The sequence below is a fragment of the Myotis yumanensis genome, unplaced genomic scaffold, assembly GCF_028538775.1.
Source record: "Myotis yumanensis isolate MYYU_CA2020_CCGP unplaced genomic scaffold, mMyoYum1.0.hap1 SCAF_14, whole genome shotgun sequence".
NCBI classification, from domain to species: Eukaryota; Metazoa; Chordata; class Mammalia; order Chiroptera; family Vespertilionidae; genus Myotis; species Myotis yumanensis.
In genome coordinates this window covers 6672287-6688907 of record NW_027223765.1, presented here as the reverse complement: position 1 = coordinate 6688907, position 16621 = coordinate 6672287, and the positions used below count along the sequence as shown (strand labels likewise).

The window sequence follows — 16621 nt, the reverse complement described above, 5'->3', positions numbered from 1 at the left end:
GACCTGAGCCAGAAATCCCATCTCTGTTCTCCTGATATCTGAGCTGCTCTCCCCTCCGGGCAGGAAAGAGAGCCCAGGATGCTTGTTTAGAAAAGAGAGACCACCCATTTCAAGAAGAGAGGAGAGTGGAGAATAGTGATTAAGACTTCCCCTCATCCCGGCTGTGTGAGCTCTGCAAAGGGATCGAACCTCTCTGCATCTTGACCCCCTCATCTCTCAAATACAAAGCATAACAATAGTAAAGCCTCCCCCATAGGAGAGATTTGAAGATTAAATGCCATAATATATGGAAAGCAGGTAGCAAACGCCTGGCATACACTAAGCACTCAAACCGTGTTAGCTATTACTGCTCACGGGGCATCACCCTTTGGGTTTCCTGTGCCAGGGTTATAAGGTCTGTTCGACCCGGGAGAGCAATGTAGCCAAGTCAGCCCTGACGTCCCTCTGACTTGTAGGGAGATGTGAGACTGTCATGGGAAGGAACACGGGCAGTCTCTCAGGGGCGGGGGCCTTGGCCCACCCAGGGCGGGATTGAGGGGAGGAGCGGGGTCATGGAGCCCACACCACCTCCAGAAATGGGTCTTCCCTCCTTTGATCACGGTAGCCTCAGTGATCCATATATACCCTGAACGACCCAAGGACCATGAAGGAAAGCTTAATTACAGAGCTGAAGTCTGGTTAAGTGTCACCCCCTCGAGGACATGTGGCTTCTCCAAGGATAATTTGGGTTTCTGGTTTCTCAATTGCAAATTTCCCCAGGACTCCCCTGTCTTAGGCAATCCGAGGGGATGTTGAATGCTTGCTTGCCCTGCTGTGTTTCCCGAATGCCTGGGCCCTCAGGAACTTCTTTCTCAGGGGCGCCCTGGTGTGTGTCAGTCTAGGTTGCTGCTCTTTTCTGGGAGTTCCCCGGGTGCTGGTCCCCGTGCTGGTGTGGAGCCCTTCTTGGGGGGACTGCCTCCTTGACACCCCTCCTCTGTTTCGCTGTGGGCAGCACTCGTGCCTGCTGCTGCCTTCTCCCACAGGGACACTCATGTTTTCCCTCTACCCCGGAGCTTAAAACCCGCTTAAACGCCACTGGAGCCTTCTCCTCTATGGAAACCCCTTCAGGAGTTGCCCCAGGGACCAGTCACTACAGTGTTGACAGCACCCTTTGCTCAGACACGTGTGTCTTATGCTGCTGTCCCACCTGGAGTAAGTTTTGTGCCATCTGCCCGCCCCTCCGTCCCCAGATTGGAATATAGTTTTAACTCTGTTCTTGGGGTTGAGAACCCCAGTATCCCATGAGCCAGGTCTCTTTTCCCTCCAGGAGGCTTACGGGACCTTATGGAAACAGGTAACATGCTCGGATGTTCCAAGTGTGGACATCCTAGCAAGGCTGCTAACCAGTCCCCATCCGGAGGCCAGCTCTAGCAGAATGTAGTTTGTTTGCTGCAGCCGGGAGCAAACGACCCCCTTCCCGTGGAGTTGCATGCTGGTTGAAAAACTCATTGATTGATTGATTCATTAGTTCCTTCTTTTATTTAATAAATGTTTACTGGGTACCTGCCATTTGCCAGTAACATTTCTTGAGACTGGGAATTCTAAAACAAACAAAATATACAGGCTCTGCTGTTACAGAACGTACATTCTAGTGAAGGAGATAGATAATAAACAGATATGTGATGTGTCAGGGAGAAGTTCTGCGAAGAGAAATCAAGCCAGGCAGGTGGATAGAGAGTGATCATGCTATTTTAGACATGATCTTCGGGGAAGAACAAAAAAGGTGACAGTTATGCAGAGACAAAAGTGGGACAAGAGAGTGAGCCATGCAAGTTTTTGAGGGAAGAACACACTGCGCAAGAAAAAAGGCCAAGGGTAGAAGCTGCTTGGCATTTTCCAGGAAAAGCAAAGGGGCCAGGGTGGCTGGAGCAGAATGAGGAAGAGAAAGGGAGAGAGGAGACCAAAGCTGTAGTCAGGCCAACTCGTGGCTTGAGAGACAGTAGGGCTCTGACTTCGACTCCAGTGCAATTTCTGCAAAGTATATTGGGAAGCCACTAGGAAGTTCTGATCAGGGAACTAACATGCTATGACTTACCTTTTTTAAAAAAATTTTTGTTTTATTGCCTAAAGTATTACAAAGAGTATTACATATGTCTCCTTTTTTTCCCCCTTGACCTCCCCCCGGCCTCCCCTACCCCCCAGTGTCTTGTGTCCATTGGTTATGCTTATATGCATGCATACAAGTCCTTCGGTGATCTCTTAAACCACCCCCCCCCCCGCCCCCCCAGCCCCAACCCTCCCAACTTATGACTTAGCATTTTAACGGATCCCTCTGTTGATAGAGAACACGTAGTGATAGGCTAAGATTGGAAGCAGGGAAGCCAGGGCTATTAGAACAGTGCGGGTGACATGATGCTGTGATGGTCTGGCCTGGACAGGTGCTTCTCAGCATGGGGGATTTTGCCTCCTCCCCCTGTTCCATCCACCCCCTGGGAACATGTTTCTGGGGACATTTTCCATGGTCCCAGCTGGGGTTGGGGATGGTGCTGGCACCTAGTGGTAGAGGACAGAGATGCAGCTAAACATCGCACAAGGCACAAGACAGCCTCCGCAAGAGTTATCCGGCCCAATGTGAGCAGTGCTGAGGTTAAGAAACTCTGGTCTGGAATGGCTCTGGGGGACGGGGTGAGGTGGGCTCAGATTGGAGAGCTGTTGTGAAAGGAGAGCCAACAAGAACGAAGGATAGATTCAACGTGAGGCATCCGGGTCGATGGTGCCTGAGCATCAGTTCTGAGCTGGTAACTGCAGGTGATGGCACCATTTCCCTGTGCAGTCAGCGGGGGACTTGCAGGGATTGAGGAATTTGATTTTGGGCACAGGAAGTTGGATGGAGGGGCCTAAGTCAAGCTGGCAAACGTTTTCTGTAAAGAGTTAGGTGCTAAATACTCTTTACTTGTTGGCCACATGGTTTCTGACATAACTATGTAACTCTACCATGTGAGCAAGAAAGCAGCCACAGCCAATAGGCAGACGAAATATGTATTTCAAGAAAGCTTTATTTCTGGACACTGTACATGCCTAGTGGGATATTCTCCAAGGACAGAAAGAATTTTAAAACAATCTTAGACTGTTTTCAATGATGATACAGTTGGTGGTAGTGCGGTATTGTCATACTGAGACTTGTGTGTGGACTGTGAAATAAAGCAAATGAGTTGTTAAGTTGGAGTGCTAGCAAACAGGATTGGTAGCATAGAAAAAAGAAGATAAGGGTAGAAAAATTAAAGAATTTCAGTAAAAACCTGTAGTTTTGAATTAGAAGCACTAACAGGAATTCATGATATATTTTTCTCTGGAAATAAAGTTTTCCTGAGGTCTGTCCTCTGAGAAAACTTACAGTGAGCACCGTAGCTCCCAAACTCTGGGTGCTAAATACCATTACTCAGTAAAAGCAACCAGGGCTCCTTGGAGAAATGGCTGAGTCCAGATCTGGGGCAGGAAGTATTTAAGGTCATTGACACATCTTACGGTGTCAGAAAGCAAAGAAAACCTCAGAGAACTCGGGGCCAACAGAAGAAGGCTCAGTAAGAATAACTGCAATGAATTGAAACGCATCAAATATACTTTACCAGTATATGCTCCTAACATACAAAACAAACAAGCAAAATCCCTCTTTGACTAAGTTAGAAAGATATTGGAGAGGCAGTCTGTATTTTTAAGCTGGTAAATAAAGGAACAGAATCAAGCTCTTATCCTGTCTTCTCTGGACAAACGGTACTGTAGGGTAACCAAATAGTTAATGGTGGGGTAGCTCTTCTCCCATGACAGCATTTTAGGTAGAAAATATCACCATTTTACAGGCCCTCCTGGGCCGACGGGTCTCAGCAGCGATCATTGGTGCCTGCACCCAAAGAGAAACAGCCAATCACTGGCGCCTCTGATTGGAAGTACGCACTAATTCCTATGAATTCTTGTTTCAAGCCTGAATCTGATTAAGCCTCAGCATTCAGTTACCAATTTCTAGGAAAAACCAGGACCAAATATGGCAGGTACCCATGTAAAAATGAACCATGGGGATTCGGTCAGCAACTTCGAGGCTGTGGGGAACTCTACAAGCCAAATTAAATTGGGAGGGGGGGGGAAATTTTGAATTACCAAGAAAAAATAGAGATGCACAGCCTCTAGATCAGTGGTTCTCAACCTTGGCTGCACATTAGAATCGCCTGGGAATCTTTTTAAAATCCTGATTTCTGGGCCTCATCCTCCGGAAATTCTGTTTCTTTGTTACTAATGTTGTGGCCCCACCCCATAACAAAGAAACAGAATTTCCGGAGGATGAGGCCCAGAAATGAGGATTTTAAAAAGACTCCCAGGTGATTCTAATGTGCAGCCAAGGTTGAGATCCACTGGTCTAGATTAAGAGAGACTTAGAGATCTACCCACCAACTGCAATGGGTGAGATTTATTTGGACTCTAATTCAAATAAACTAGAAAGTGAGGGAGACCAAGATGGCGGCGTAGGTAAACACCGGAGACCGCTGCCGCAAACAACCATTTCAAAAATACAACTAAAAGACTGAATGGACATCACCCAGAACCACAGGAAGGCTGGCTGAAGAGAGACTCTACAACTAGAAGGAAAGAGAACAGCAAATCAAGGCTCAGAGGCGGCACAGTGTGGAAAATACAAAGGTACCGAGGTGCACGCGCAAAGCGGGCTGGTGGCTGAGGGCGCGGTTGTCGTTTTCTGTCGGGAGTGAGTCTCAGACTCTGGGCTCCAGATCCGGGCGAGTCTCTAGGGACCCAGACTCAAACGGGAGAAGCGGGATTATCTGGCATCAGTTGGAACCTGAGGGCAGCTTTCTCTCCGAAGTTTGCAGCGGCTGCCGGGGTTCTGAGAAGCAGAGCCTCTGGGAACGGGACTGAGCGTGGCCATAACTGCTCCCTCCGCCCGCCCTGTTGATCCCGCCCCGCCCAAACCCTGCGCACAGCCATTTGCCGATCGCCTCAGGCAAAGGCTGGATTAGCGCCTCCCCAGAAGGCAGACGTTTTCCATACAGCTGATTCCTATAGCCAGTCGGCCTGGTGGTCAAACCCCTCTAGTGTTAACTACAACAATTAAGGCTTGGCTAGAACAAGACTGCGCACAGAGACCACAAGGGGGTGCACCAAGAAAGCATAAAAGATGCGGAGACAAAAAAACATGACAGAAATGGAGGATATGGAGCTAAGAATCGCAATTTTGAGGGCTTGCCATAAATTTGTGCAGAGCCTCACGAAAACTAATGAGACCCTCGATGCTACGATAAAGAAATTAGAAAGTAAGCATACACGGACTGAAATAAAGAATATTATACCCAATAGCAGACCAGAGGAGCACAATAATCAAACCAAAGATTCGACAAAAAACACCCAATTGGAAAAGCAAAATGAAAAAAGAATCCGAAAGTGTGAAGATAGTGTAAGGAGCCTCTGGGACAGCTTTAAGCGGTCTAATATCAGAATTATTGGAGTGCCAGAAGATGAGAGACAGCAAGATATTGAAAACCTATTTCAAGAAATAATGGCAGAAAACTTCCCCCACCTGGAGAAAGAAATGGACTTACAGGTCCAAGAAGCGCAGAGAACCCCAAACAAAAGGAATCCAAAGAGGACCACACCAAGACACATCATCATTAAAATGCCAAGAGCAAAAGACAAAGAGAAAATCTTAAAAGCAGCAAGAGAAAGAGGCTCAATTACCTACAAGGGAATACCCATACGACTGTCAGCTGATTTCTCAACAGAAACTTTGCAGGCCAGAAGGGAATGGCAAGAAATATTCAAAGTGATGAATACCAAGAACCTACAACCAAGATTACTTTATCCAGCAAAGCTATCATTCAGAATTGAAGGTCAGATAAAGAGCTTCACAGATAAGGAAAAGCTAAAGGAGTTCATCACCGCCAAACCAGTATTATATGAAATGCTGAAAGGTATCCTTTAAGAAGAGGAAGAAGAAGAAAAAGGTAAAGATACAAATTATGAACAACAAACATGCATCTATCAACAAATGAATCTAAGAATCAAGTGAATAAATAACCTGATGTACAGAATGAACTGGTGATTATAATAGAATCAGGGACATAGAAAGGGAATAGACTGTCTATTCTTGGGGGGAAAAGGGGTGTGGGAGATGCGGGAAGTGACTGGACAAAAATCATGCACCTATGGATAAACACAGTGTGTGGGGAGTGAGGGTGGAGGGTGGGGTGGGAGCTGGAAGGAGGGGAGTTATGGGGGGAAAAAAGAGGAACAAATGTAATAATCTGAACAATAAAGATTTAATTAAAAAAAAAAAAAAAAAAGAAAGTGAGAAAGAGAGGGGTGGGGGTGGGGGGGAGAAAAAATATCACCAAAGAGCAAATGTGAACCTTAACTAGATATTTGACTGTGTTGAAGGTTGACTTTAAGTTCTTATAAGTATAATAGTGGGTGGTGGCTATGCCTCTTTAAAAGAACTCTTGTCTCTGGTGATGCACACTGAAATATTCGCAGGATGAAAAGATACCATGTCTGCGGTTTGCTTCTGAGGAGAGAATGGGGGCGGGGGTGCAGGTGCAGTAAGAGGTGATCATTGTTGGAGCTGGGAGGTGGTGCGTGGGTTCGCTGCATTATTCTCCCTACTTTCATTTACGTTTGAAATTTCTAAAATGAGAACGTTTTTTGTAAAAGTGCATTTATTAAGGCAGCCTGCTGTAAGGGTAGACCGAGGCTCTCTAGAAGGTGAGGTCTGGGTATATTTTTAAAATCGAATTTATTGAGGTAGCATTGATTATTAACATGACATAAATTTCCGGTGTACACAATATAGTTTGGTATCTGTGGACTCTACTGCATGCTCACCACCCAAAGCCGTTTCCTTCCATTACCGTATATGTGACCCCTTTACCAATTCAAGAACTTTTTTAAGCAGGTTAATTTTTTCACCCTGGCTCAGTGTTTTCACCTTTGGAATTCCCTCCTTCCTATTTTGGGAGTTGACTCACCACGGCACCTAGCACATCCACCCACTGAAACCTATTCATTTCCAAAGCTGATTGGTTTTTTATTTGAAAGTTGTGCTGCTCTTGTTGGTTCCTGAGGTTGCTAAGGAGTGCTGACTGCTTGCTCTTTAGGCTCTGGGATCTCCAGCTACGGGAAAAACCCCCAGGATGCCCCCAGAGCCTTCGAGGATTGCATGCAAAAAGTCAAGGAGCAGATTCCCGCCCACCTGCAGGGGTCCACGCACATTTACCTGGGCGCCACCGCTGGGATGCGCTTGCTGAGGTAAGGGCAGGACGGGCACGGAGCAGCCCCTGTGACCAAAATAGCCAAGAATGTGTTGGACTTTGCCAAGAACGTAACTCTATTTCTGGGAACAAATCCCAAAGACAGAAGCCCATATTCTGCCATAAATGTAGACTTTAAAAAGTTGGGAAACTTTTCGTCTTTATTTTAATACCCAGAAAGAAACAGTTCTGAAATCGATTCCCTTGCCCTTGGCAATTCGAATGAGAACTCTGAGAAAGGGGAAGGTGACATGAAATCTGTTCACGGGGTTAACTCTAGTTTTTAGAAAAGTAGAAACTTTGTTGTTGTTGTTGTTTAATATATTTTTAAATTGATTTCAGAGAGGCAGGGAGAGGGAAAGATAGAAACATCAATGATGAAGAGAGAGTCATCGGTCGGTTGCCTCCTGCATGTCCCTTACTGGGGATCGAGCCTGTAACCCGGTCATGTGCCCTGACCAGGAATTGAACACTGACCTCCTGGTTCATAGGGCAATGCTCAACCATTGAGCCACACCAGCTGGGCAAAAAGTAGAAATTGTTTATGACACCTCCTATGTTGACACCTGTGCATAACCAGCTCCACTGAGGGCCACCCATAGCTATGTAGCTTGTACCCATGTACAAAACGACACTGAAATCTACTTCAGAGTCACAAAATGTCTGCACCTCCCCTCACCCCATCAAAGCCTTTGGAGTTATTATGAAACAAACATCTCATTTCATCCAACTAAGCAGTTCCTTCTAGACTTGCAGCCATGCCTCGCCCAGTTGCATTGTTTCTGAAGGCCATTTATCTCCATTTCTTCATTGTAGTATTTCATTGGCCTTGAAATAAAAGAAAAAAATAGTTTTAAAAAACAACAACATCGAACTCAAATCTCTCTAGGGTAGAAGCTGCTCCAAACTTTGAAAATCAGGCTTTCTCCCCAAAAGATGACACTCATTCTCCTCCCAAGCCCCCTTGTCTGTGATCCCAGGAATGTCAGATCGCATGTAGGCATGAAGGAAACACAAAGGAACAAGCAAACACGGCCTCTTCAACATCACCATCCAAAAAAATCTTAGTTGGAGTGGGCCTTTTTCTTGCCGTATTCCTACCCTGGTTCCTATTCCTGTGTCCTGGTTGACCAAGAGGAATGTGGAATTTCTTAGGATCTGCCGTGTTTTAAAGTCATTGAATTTACCTGAAGTAGAAATGATATAGAAATCCCTTCCTCCTGCCTTTTCTTCCACATGGAAACAAAGACCCAACTTTTACTTCGCTGCTTTTTTCCCATCCCAGTCCTCTGAGTGAGAAATAACTACAAGGCTCTGTAATTGATAGCCGTGACCAGCACCATGGGGTAGAAAGGTCATCGCTTGGGGAAGAAAGTGAATGAGTGTTCCATCTGAATGCATTAAATATTAACTCCTCCTTGTGAAACTTTCTGATGGCGAGCCATGTCTTCGGAGCAACTAGCTGACATTTTAGCTGCTAGAAAAGGCAAATATTTTTTAAAATTAATGGGAATCGTCCTGGATGAGAACAGATGAAACCAGGGAAACTCTGAATTCTTTTCCAAGCACTGATCGCTTGCTACGGCTTGTCGCACTGCTCTTTCTTCGCGAGCCAAGAGGGAGCCCGTGGCCCTGGCTTTCTTAACACAGGGATGGAAGGGAAGATAATGCCCCGGTGAGCTTTCTCCCGGCGGGTGAAATGGCAGCGGGTGAACGGCATGATCACACCATGTCCTAGGTGACATGAAACTACTATGTAGCCACCCCTCCGAGGGCAGCACACGAATGGATTCCACCCAGTGACGCCCGAGCGTCCTCATGTCCCCCTGGTGGAGCTGGAGAGTCAACCCTCTTCCTTCCCGCCCCCTCCTGAGCGCCCCTTCCTTCTGGCTTAATGAGGGCTCCTTTTTATGGTGCCCCCAAAAGATGACTCATACCACTTCTGTGCCTCCCCCGTCTCCTTTCCTCTGCTGACCTGAGTCAGAGCAGCACAAGGCTCTTTGGACGAGCGGGTGGCTGGAGGGCGGGGCAGGCACAGGTAGGGGAGGCGAGAACAAGTGGTGCTTTTCCTGGAATCTGTTTTCCTGCTTGGCAGGTTGGCAGGTACCTAGTTCTCCCTGCCGTCCCTTCCTGTCACCCAGGAAGCCGGAGCTGGCAGGAGGGGTTGCCTTGTGTCGCACACGTCTGGGAAATGGTCCCTGTCAGCAGCGGGCGGGCGGGCGGGCGGGGAGGTTTCTCCTGTTCACCTGAGTGAGGGTATTTTAAGGCTCTGTTGTCTGGGCACTCAGCCTTGTGTGTTCTGTGCCTTGCATAGGTTGCAAAATGAAACAGCAGCTAATGAAGTCCTTGCAAGCATCCAAAACTACTTCAAGTCCCAGCCCTTTGATTTTAGGGGTGCTCAAATCATTTCTGGGCAAGAGGAAGGGATATATGGATGGATTACAGCCAACTATTTAATGGGAAATTTCCTGGAGGTGTGTGAAAACAAATGCATGGTTTCTAATCTTGCTATTGACCCCTTCCCTTGTGGGTGGTAGCTTCAGCAGAGGTGCATGCCAACAGGGGCATCTGTCCCGGGTCATTCCTACTGTGTGACGCATCAGGGAAACACCTGGGACAATAGCTAAGAAAAGACACGCTAGCTGGTGCAAAACCTTGGCTCACAAGCAGGAGCAAATGCACGGGGGAGAGGGAACAGCATCCCTTTATGAGCAAATAAGACATTGGGGGAGGGGCTGAGACTCTAACACTGGTCTATGGGTAACAGGAAAGGCAGCTGGAGAATGACTCCTCTAAGCTGGCCCATAGCCATCTGGAATTTACAGAGCCTTCGGGCGGCCCGCTCCCCAGGTCCCTGTGTCCCCAGGTCTCCGTGACACGCCAGTCTCCACGCGCCCTTCTTTGGTGCAGAGGGAGGCGGACTCCGAGAGACAATCACCGTGTTACAGAGACCATATCCAGCCCCACGCCTATTCTGTTCCTCCTCAAATATATTTTTTAAATGTTTAGATCACTGCCAACAGTTAATATTTTGAAAAGTTCACATAAAAATTCATAGCTTCTCCTGACCCCACCCCCCACACGCTGGAAGTGCTGGTCACAGTGGACGCACGTTCCTGCATGCAACAGCCAGCTGGGACAGTGTCACACACGCACTCCCCAGTTGGCCAGAGTCTTCACCATTCCCTGTTGTCTACACCTAACCTACTGTGCTCATTTCTGCTGCCTGCCCAGCTCCTGTAAGCATTTGAGTTCACCACCCCGACATAAAGGAGAGGTTTGGCCCTGAATGCTTCCCCATATGTCCTAGTTCTCAGCAGTCAGAGACGGGTCTTAGGTGGACAGCCCTGGGCAAACAGAAATGGCGTCTCCGGCCTGTTCTCATGCTTTCTTCTCCCGCGGCGCAGAAGGACCTGTGGCACATGTGGGTGCATCCAAATGGAGTGGAGACCACAGGTGCCCTGGATTTAGGCGGCGCCTCCACCCAGATATCCTTCGCGGTGGGAGAGAAGGCGGAGCTGAACACCAGTGACATCATAAAGGTGTCCCTGTACGGCTACGTGTACACACTCTACACGCGCAGCTTCCAGTGCTACGGGCGAAACGAGGCCGAGAAGAGGTTTCTGGCCATGCTCCTTCAGGTACCTGAGTGGGGGGCAGGGAGCAGGTGTTTCCTGGGGGGTCTCAGCTGAGGGGAGGGCACCTTGCCTTCCGGGGTCTGTCCTTTCAGCTCCAGTTAGAAGGTGGGTGAAGTCAACAGCATTTTCCGGTTTACTTGTGGGGGTCCAAGCGTGCACACTCTCTCTCTCTCTCTCTCTCTGTTGTGTTGACCACATCCAGTGTATTTGAGTCAGAATTCCAAGGAAATTCCAGAGCTCCAGACATTTTATAAATGATTCAAGTCCCGGGATCCCTTTATGGCAGGCGTGGGGAACGTCCGGCCCACAGGGCTATATAAGGCCTTTGAAATCATTTGGTCTGGCCCTGCCAAGGCATTAAGTCTCAGCCAACACGCCTCTTCCCAAGAGAAAAGCCCTGGAAAATCCTCTTTTCTCAACCTCCTGTGATTTCAGGCAAAGCTTAATGCTCCTTCCTCCAGCTCTGGCCCTGGCAGGGGGAGGGGGGGGGAGGGCTCCTCGGAACTCCACAGAAGGGGGCAGGTGAAACCATCCTCCCAGGGTGAGTAGGGGTCCGGGACTCTAACCTTGTAAAGTCAGCTGGCCCTGAGTATACTCACCTGTCTGAGGTCTCATTTGCATATGAAAACACAAGTTTCCAGGTGTGAGTCCAGGACTGGGGGCAGAGGTGTGAGAGCCCAGCCTCTGCTGTGGACAGTCAGCTCACAGGGACCAGCCATCTCTCCAACTTGCCTGGTAACCTCTGGATGCTGAGAGGGTGGCGCTGGCCCGAGCCTTCTGACTCAGGTGAGGGAAAGGATCCAGGTGTGCTGAGGATCACCCACAAATGCATGCCCAGACCTGCCTGACCAGCACTTTCATGTGCCAAGGACATGCTAGCAAGCCCGACTGAGAAGGTTCACGCAGATTATTACATCATGATCACTGGCTGAATCTGCGTCTCATTTCCTCTTCTGTACCATAAGGGCCTGCACAGTGTGGTGAGAAGGACACCTGGGTAGATACTTGGCAATTAGCCTCTTATTAACCAGTCCCCAGCCATCCCCGGCTCAGGTCTCACTCTGATAACTTGTTACACATTAGGGACTCCCTTCCTCCCTCCCTTCCTCCCTTCCTCCCTTCCTCCCTTCCTTCCTTCCTCCCTTCTTCCCTCCCTCCCTCCCTCCCTTCCTTCCAGATCTTTTTCTTCTGTTTTTTTTTTTTTTTGGTGGGATCAGGAAGGTGCGGTGTATTATGAGCTTCTAAAACCAGGTGAAACCATTAATACTGATCGCTCCAGACTCTTCTGTTTTTTAAGTAACACATGTTCAGTGTTTTACTTCAGTCAAGATTTTACTGTAGGGAAAATATGATGCTTTAGTGGCTTTGAAAGTAGAGTTCAAATCCTGCTCCTTTGAAAAGAGAACTCATAAACAGAACCAATTTAGGAATCCTATACAATAAAAGGCTAATATGCAAATCAACTGAATGGTGGAATGACCAGTTGCTATGATGTGCACCATCCACCAGGGGGCAGACACTCAATGCAGGAGCTGCCCCCTGGTGGTCAGTGTGCTCCCACAGGGAAGTGCCGCTCAGCCAGAAACCGGGCTCACGGCTGGAGAGTGCAAGGGTTGGTGGGGGAGCCTTTCCCACCTCCATGGCAGCGCTAAGGATGTCTAACTGCGAGAGGGTGCAGGCTGGGCTGAGGGAACCCCACCCCCCAGAGTGCATGTGTTTTGTGCACCGGGCCTCTAGTTCAGCATAAGATAAAGGGAACATTGTTTCATCAGGACATAAAAGACTTGATAGTCATCTGGAAAAGATATAAAGTCAGCTTCCTACTACAATTTTAATCCAAATAAATTACAAATAGATCAAAGATCTATACGTAAAAAGGATGTTTATTGTGGTACCGTTTGTAATGGCAAAATGACTGGAAAACACCTAAATTTTCATCTTGAGGGGATTTCTTAAATAAATTCTAGTTTATTCGTACAGTGAAGTTTTGTGCAGCTACTAAAAAGAAGAGGCTGGTGAGGCACAGTTGGCTGAGTGTTGTCCCATGCACCAGGAGGTCTCGGTTGTATTCCCAGTCAGGACATATGTCGGGGTTGTGGGCTCCATCCCCTGTAGGGGCATGCAGGAGGCAGCCAATCGATGTTTCTGTCTCTCCCTCTTCTTTCCTCTCTTTGAAATCAATTTAAAAAAACAAACATAGTTTTTTTTTTTAAAGAGGCTGCTCTACATGTACAATATATCAAAGATGGATTTTTAAAAAAATATATATTTTATTGATTTTTTACAGAGAGAAAGGGAGAGGGATAGAGAGCTAGAAAGATCGATGAGAGAGAAACATCAATCAGCTGCCTCCTGCACACTCCCTACTGGGGATGTGCCCGCAACCAAGGTACATGCCCTTGACCGGAATTGAACCTGGGACCCTTCAGTCCGCAGGCTGACGCTCTATCCACTGAGCCAAATTGGTTAGGGCCAAAGATGGATTTTTAAGTAAGAAAAGGAAGGAGCAGAATAGTGTGTAGGGTACTTCCATTTATGGTTTTAGTAAAAGAAAGAGGGAAGAAAAGAAAATGTATTCACATATGCACACAAGAAGTACAGACAAAATCTCTGGTAGAATACACAAAAACTGGCCATAGAGGTTACTTCCAGGGAGGGGGTCAGGTGGGGGTCAATGAGGGGGATGGAAGCTAAATTCTCATAATTCATGTATTTGTCCCTTTGGGATTATTTTATTAGGTGGATAGGTAATACTCCAGTCAACATGGTTGATTAACCTAAGCCTATCTTGTTTTCTCATCAAAATGAAGTTCATAAATCCTGCCTCACAGGCCTGCCGTAAGGGCTAGATCTGGTCATGTGAGCGAGAGCCTAGCATTGCACCTGGTACAGGTAACTGTCCCCCCACTGCCACTTGAGTTATCTAGACAACCTGGGAGTTGCCTTCAAGTACCCACTGACACAGAATGGCATTTTTCCCATTTCCCTCTTGGCATTAGAGTGTAGCGATAACAAGAGTTGGCAAAAGGGAAGTACTTTGTCCTCCACGAAAGAGTGATTTCTAATAGGTCACTCTTGTGCCTACAGAATTCCACCACCAACACCAATGTCACCAACCCCTGTTACCCTCGGAATTACAGCACCACCTTCACCGCGGGCCACCTCTTTGACAGCCTGTGCACGGAGGAGCTGAGGCCTGGAGGTTATGACCCCGATGACACCATCACTTTTGAAGGAACCGGGGACCCATTACTCTGTCGGGTGAAGGTGGCTTCCCTCTTTGCCTTCAGAGCTTGCCACGACCGAGAGATCTGCTGCTTTGACGGGGTTTATCAGCCGGAAGTTAAAGGATCTTTTGTGGTAAGAGCAGAAACCACGGAAAGATTCCTGGTTTTTTTCCCATTGCATATTTATTTCTCACCTTTCCGTTTCTCTTCCGCTGACCTGTCTCCTGCTTTTATTACCTGCCCTAACACCTCCATGGTCTGCCCCATTCTGAGACACGCTGTCCTTCTGTTCCGCTTCCTCCCAGGCCTTTGCGGGATTCTTCTACACAGCCAACGCGTTAAACCTCTCGGGCAGCTTTTCCCTGAACGCCTTCAACTCCAGCACCTGGGATTTCTGCTCACAGGACTGGAGTCAGGTCAGTGTGTAAGGAGAAAGGAGCAACAGCGACACCCACAGCAGAGCAGGGTATACGCCATTGTGCGCATGAGTACATATGTTCTGAATTTCGCCCTATGCTGTTCTGCTTTTAACCCCCAAAATGGGGCTATCAGGGAGCCATATCTGTGCCATGAACTAATGTTCTGACCACAGGTGCAGTGGTTAGAACCGTGTCGGGCACATGATAAGCACCCTGTACACTTAGAGAATGTTCTTACATGATGATGTTCTAGGGATATTTTTAATATTATATCATTGCGTTTCTTAATGCAGGAGGCAGCCGATTGATGGTTCTTTCTCATTGATGTTTCTCTCTCTCTGCCTTCTTCTCTCTCTCTCTCTCAAATCAATTTTTAAAAAACATTAAAATTTTTTTAAAATTTTAAAATAAATATGAAATGCTAGGTGATACAATTTTTTCAGCTAGTCCTTTGGTCCTAAGGTGTTCCAAAATGTGCATTTTAAAACCTGCCTGCCTGCCTTCCCCTCCCTGCTTTGACCTTCTCAGCTCCCGCTGCTGCTGCCCCGGTTTGATGAGGTGTATGCCCGCTCCTACTGCTTCTCGGCCCACTATATCTACCACTTGCTCGTGAATGGGTACAAATTCACCGAGGACACCTGGCCCCAAATACATTTTAAAAAAGAGGTAAGTCAGAGCACAAGTCTTTTCCTCCTCTTCCTCTCAAAATAGAGAGGTTCCTTTGATCCCCAGGGCCTCCCAGGAGGGATGAGGAAGAATTGGGAAGCGGAGTTCACCCCAGACCCTTCCCCTTGAGCAAAGCATTGGAAGCCAAGGACCCGTGGGCTCTGAGTTCCTCCAGGGCAGGACTTGTGTGATCCTCATATTCCTAGCACTCCATTCAGCACATGGGCAAGAACCTGAAAGATGCTTAGTAAATGTTGAGTGAATGAATAAATATGTTAAGGATTTCATCCTAACATATTTTCATTCTAAAAAGAAGCCTCAAATAGAACAGTTTGTTCTTTAAAAAAAGAGGATGGTTTTTAAAACAAAGCCCTGGCTGGTGTTGCTCAGTTGGTGGAGCGCCATCCCATGTACTGAGAGGTCACTGGTTCTATTCCTGGTCAGAGCACAAGCCCTGGTTATGGGCTCAATCCCCAGTAGGGGTCATGCAAGAGGCAGCCAATTGATGATTCTCTCATCAATGTTTCTCTCTCCCTCTCCCTTCCTCTCTCTCTTTAAAATCAATTTTAAAATTTTTTTAAAAAGAGGGTAGTAACTAATCGCTCTCCATTTACGCAGATGTCAGAGTAAGATACAGGCTTTAGAGCTTGAGGGGTTAAATAGAATTTTCTCTCGGAATGAGTCTGAGGCACTGTGTTTACTGTTAAGAGTCCAGCATGGGCCAAAGCTGGAGCCCCAGCTGTTCCCAGGTGACTGCGGTGACGGGGCCTCGGACCTTGCTTTCGGGCAGCGGCAGCCTTGCTGACATGCCCATCCAGCACTATGTTCCCGGGTTCTGGGAGGCTCGTCTGGGTTCAGGAAGAGCTGGTGTAAAGCCTGAAGTATATCTGGAGTCAGTCTGTTCGGTATGAGCTTTGGCTAATTAGATTAAACCAATCAACATCTGGCATTAGGCCTGTGACTGGCTATTTTTACATCAATGAAATTGAATCATCTACAAGAAATAAGGATGTCTGGGAACATATAAGGATTGTTGTGGGCATGTCCTCTCCCGGCTTGGCTTCATGATCTAATTATCAGGAAAGTACATGATGAGAATGGAGAACGACTTCCCACTGAGTACCCGCTTGGATGCACACAGATTTATGGTGTCAAGTTCCTTTCCTTTATTCATAAAGAATCGTATATCCAGCCAAATTAGTATCCGAATGTGAGGGCCTAAAAAGGCTGCAGAAGACTGGCTGCACAAAGACTGAACATCAAAACTACATTTGGAGGAAGTAATGAAATAAGACTAGAAATAAATCCAGATGTTATAAAAATATGTTGAGTAAGAATAAATAGTGTTGTGGCTTAAAATGTATGTTTTTTAAAAAAGAAAATTA

At 47.2% G+C, this 16621-nt stretch overlaps 1 protein-coding gene across 1 annotated transcript in view; it reads left to right on the top strand.

Annotated features, from left to right (window-relative positions):
• The window catches only part of ENTPD3 (ectonucleoside triphosphate diphosphohydrolase 3), a 32814-nt gene that overhangs the window by 13840 nt on the left and 2353 nt on the right, over positions 1 to 16621 (top strand). The window contains exons 5-10 of the mRNA XM_070391548.1: positions 7134 to 7284; positions 9601 to 9760; positions 10694 to 10927; positions 14012 to 14284; positions 14457 to 14567; positions 15099 to 15236. Of these exons, the coding sequence (XP_070247649.1) occupies positions 7134 to 7284; positions 9601 to 9760; positions 10694 to 10927; positions 14012 to 14284; positions 14457 to 14567; positions 15099 to 15236 (1067 nt within the window). The remainder of the gene's footprint in view (positions 1 to 7133; positions 7285 to 9600; positions 9761 to 10693; positions 10928 to 14011; positions 14285 to 14456; positions 14568 to 15098; positions 15237 to 16621) is intronic.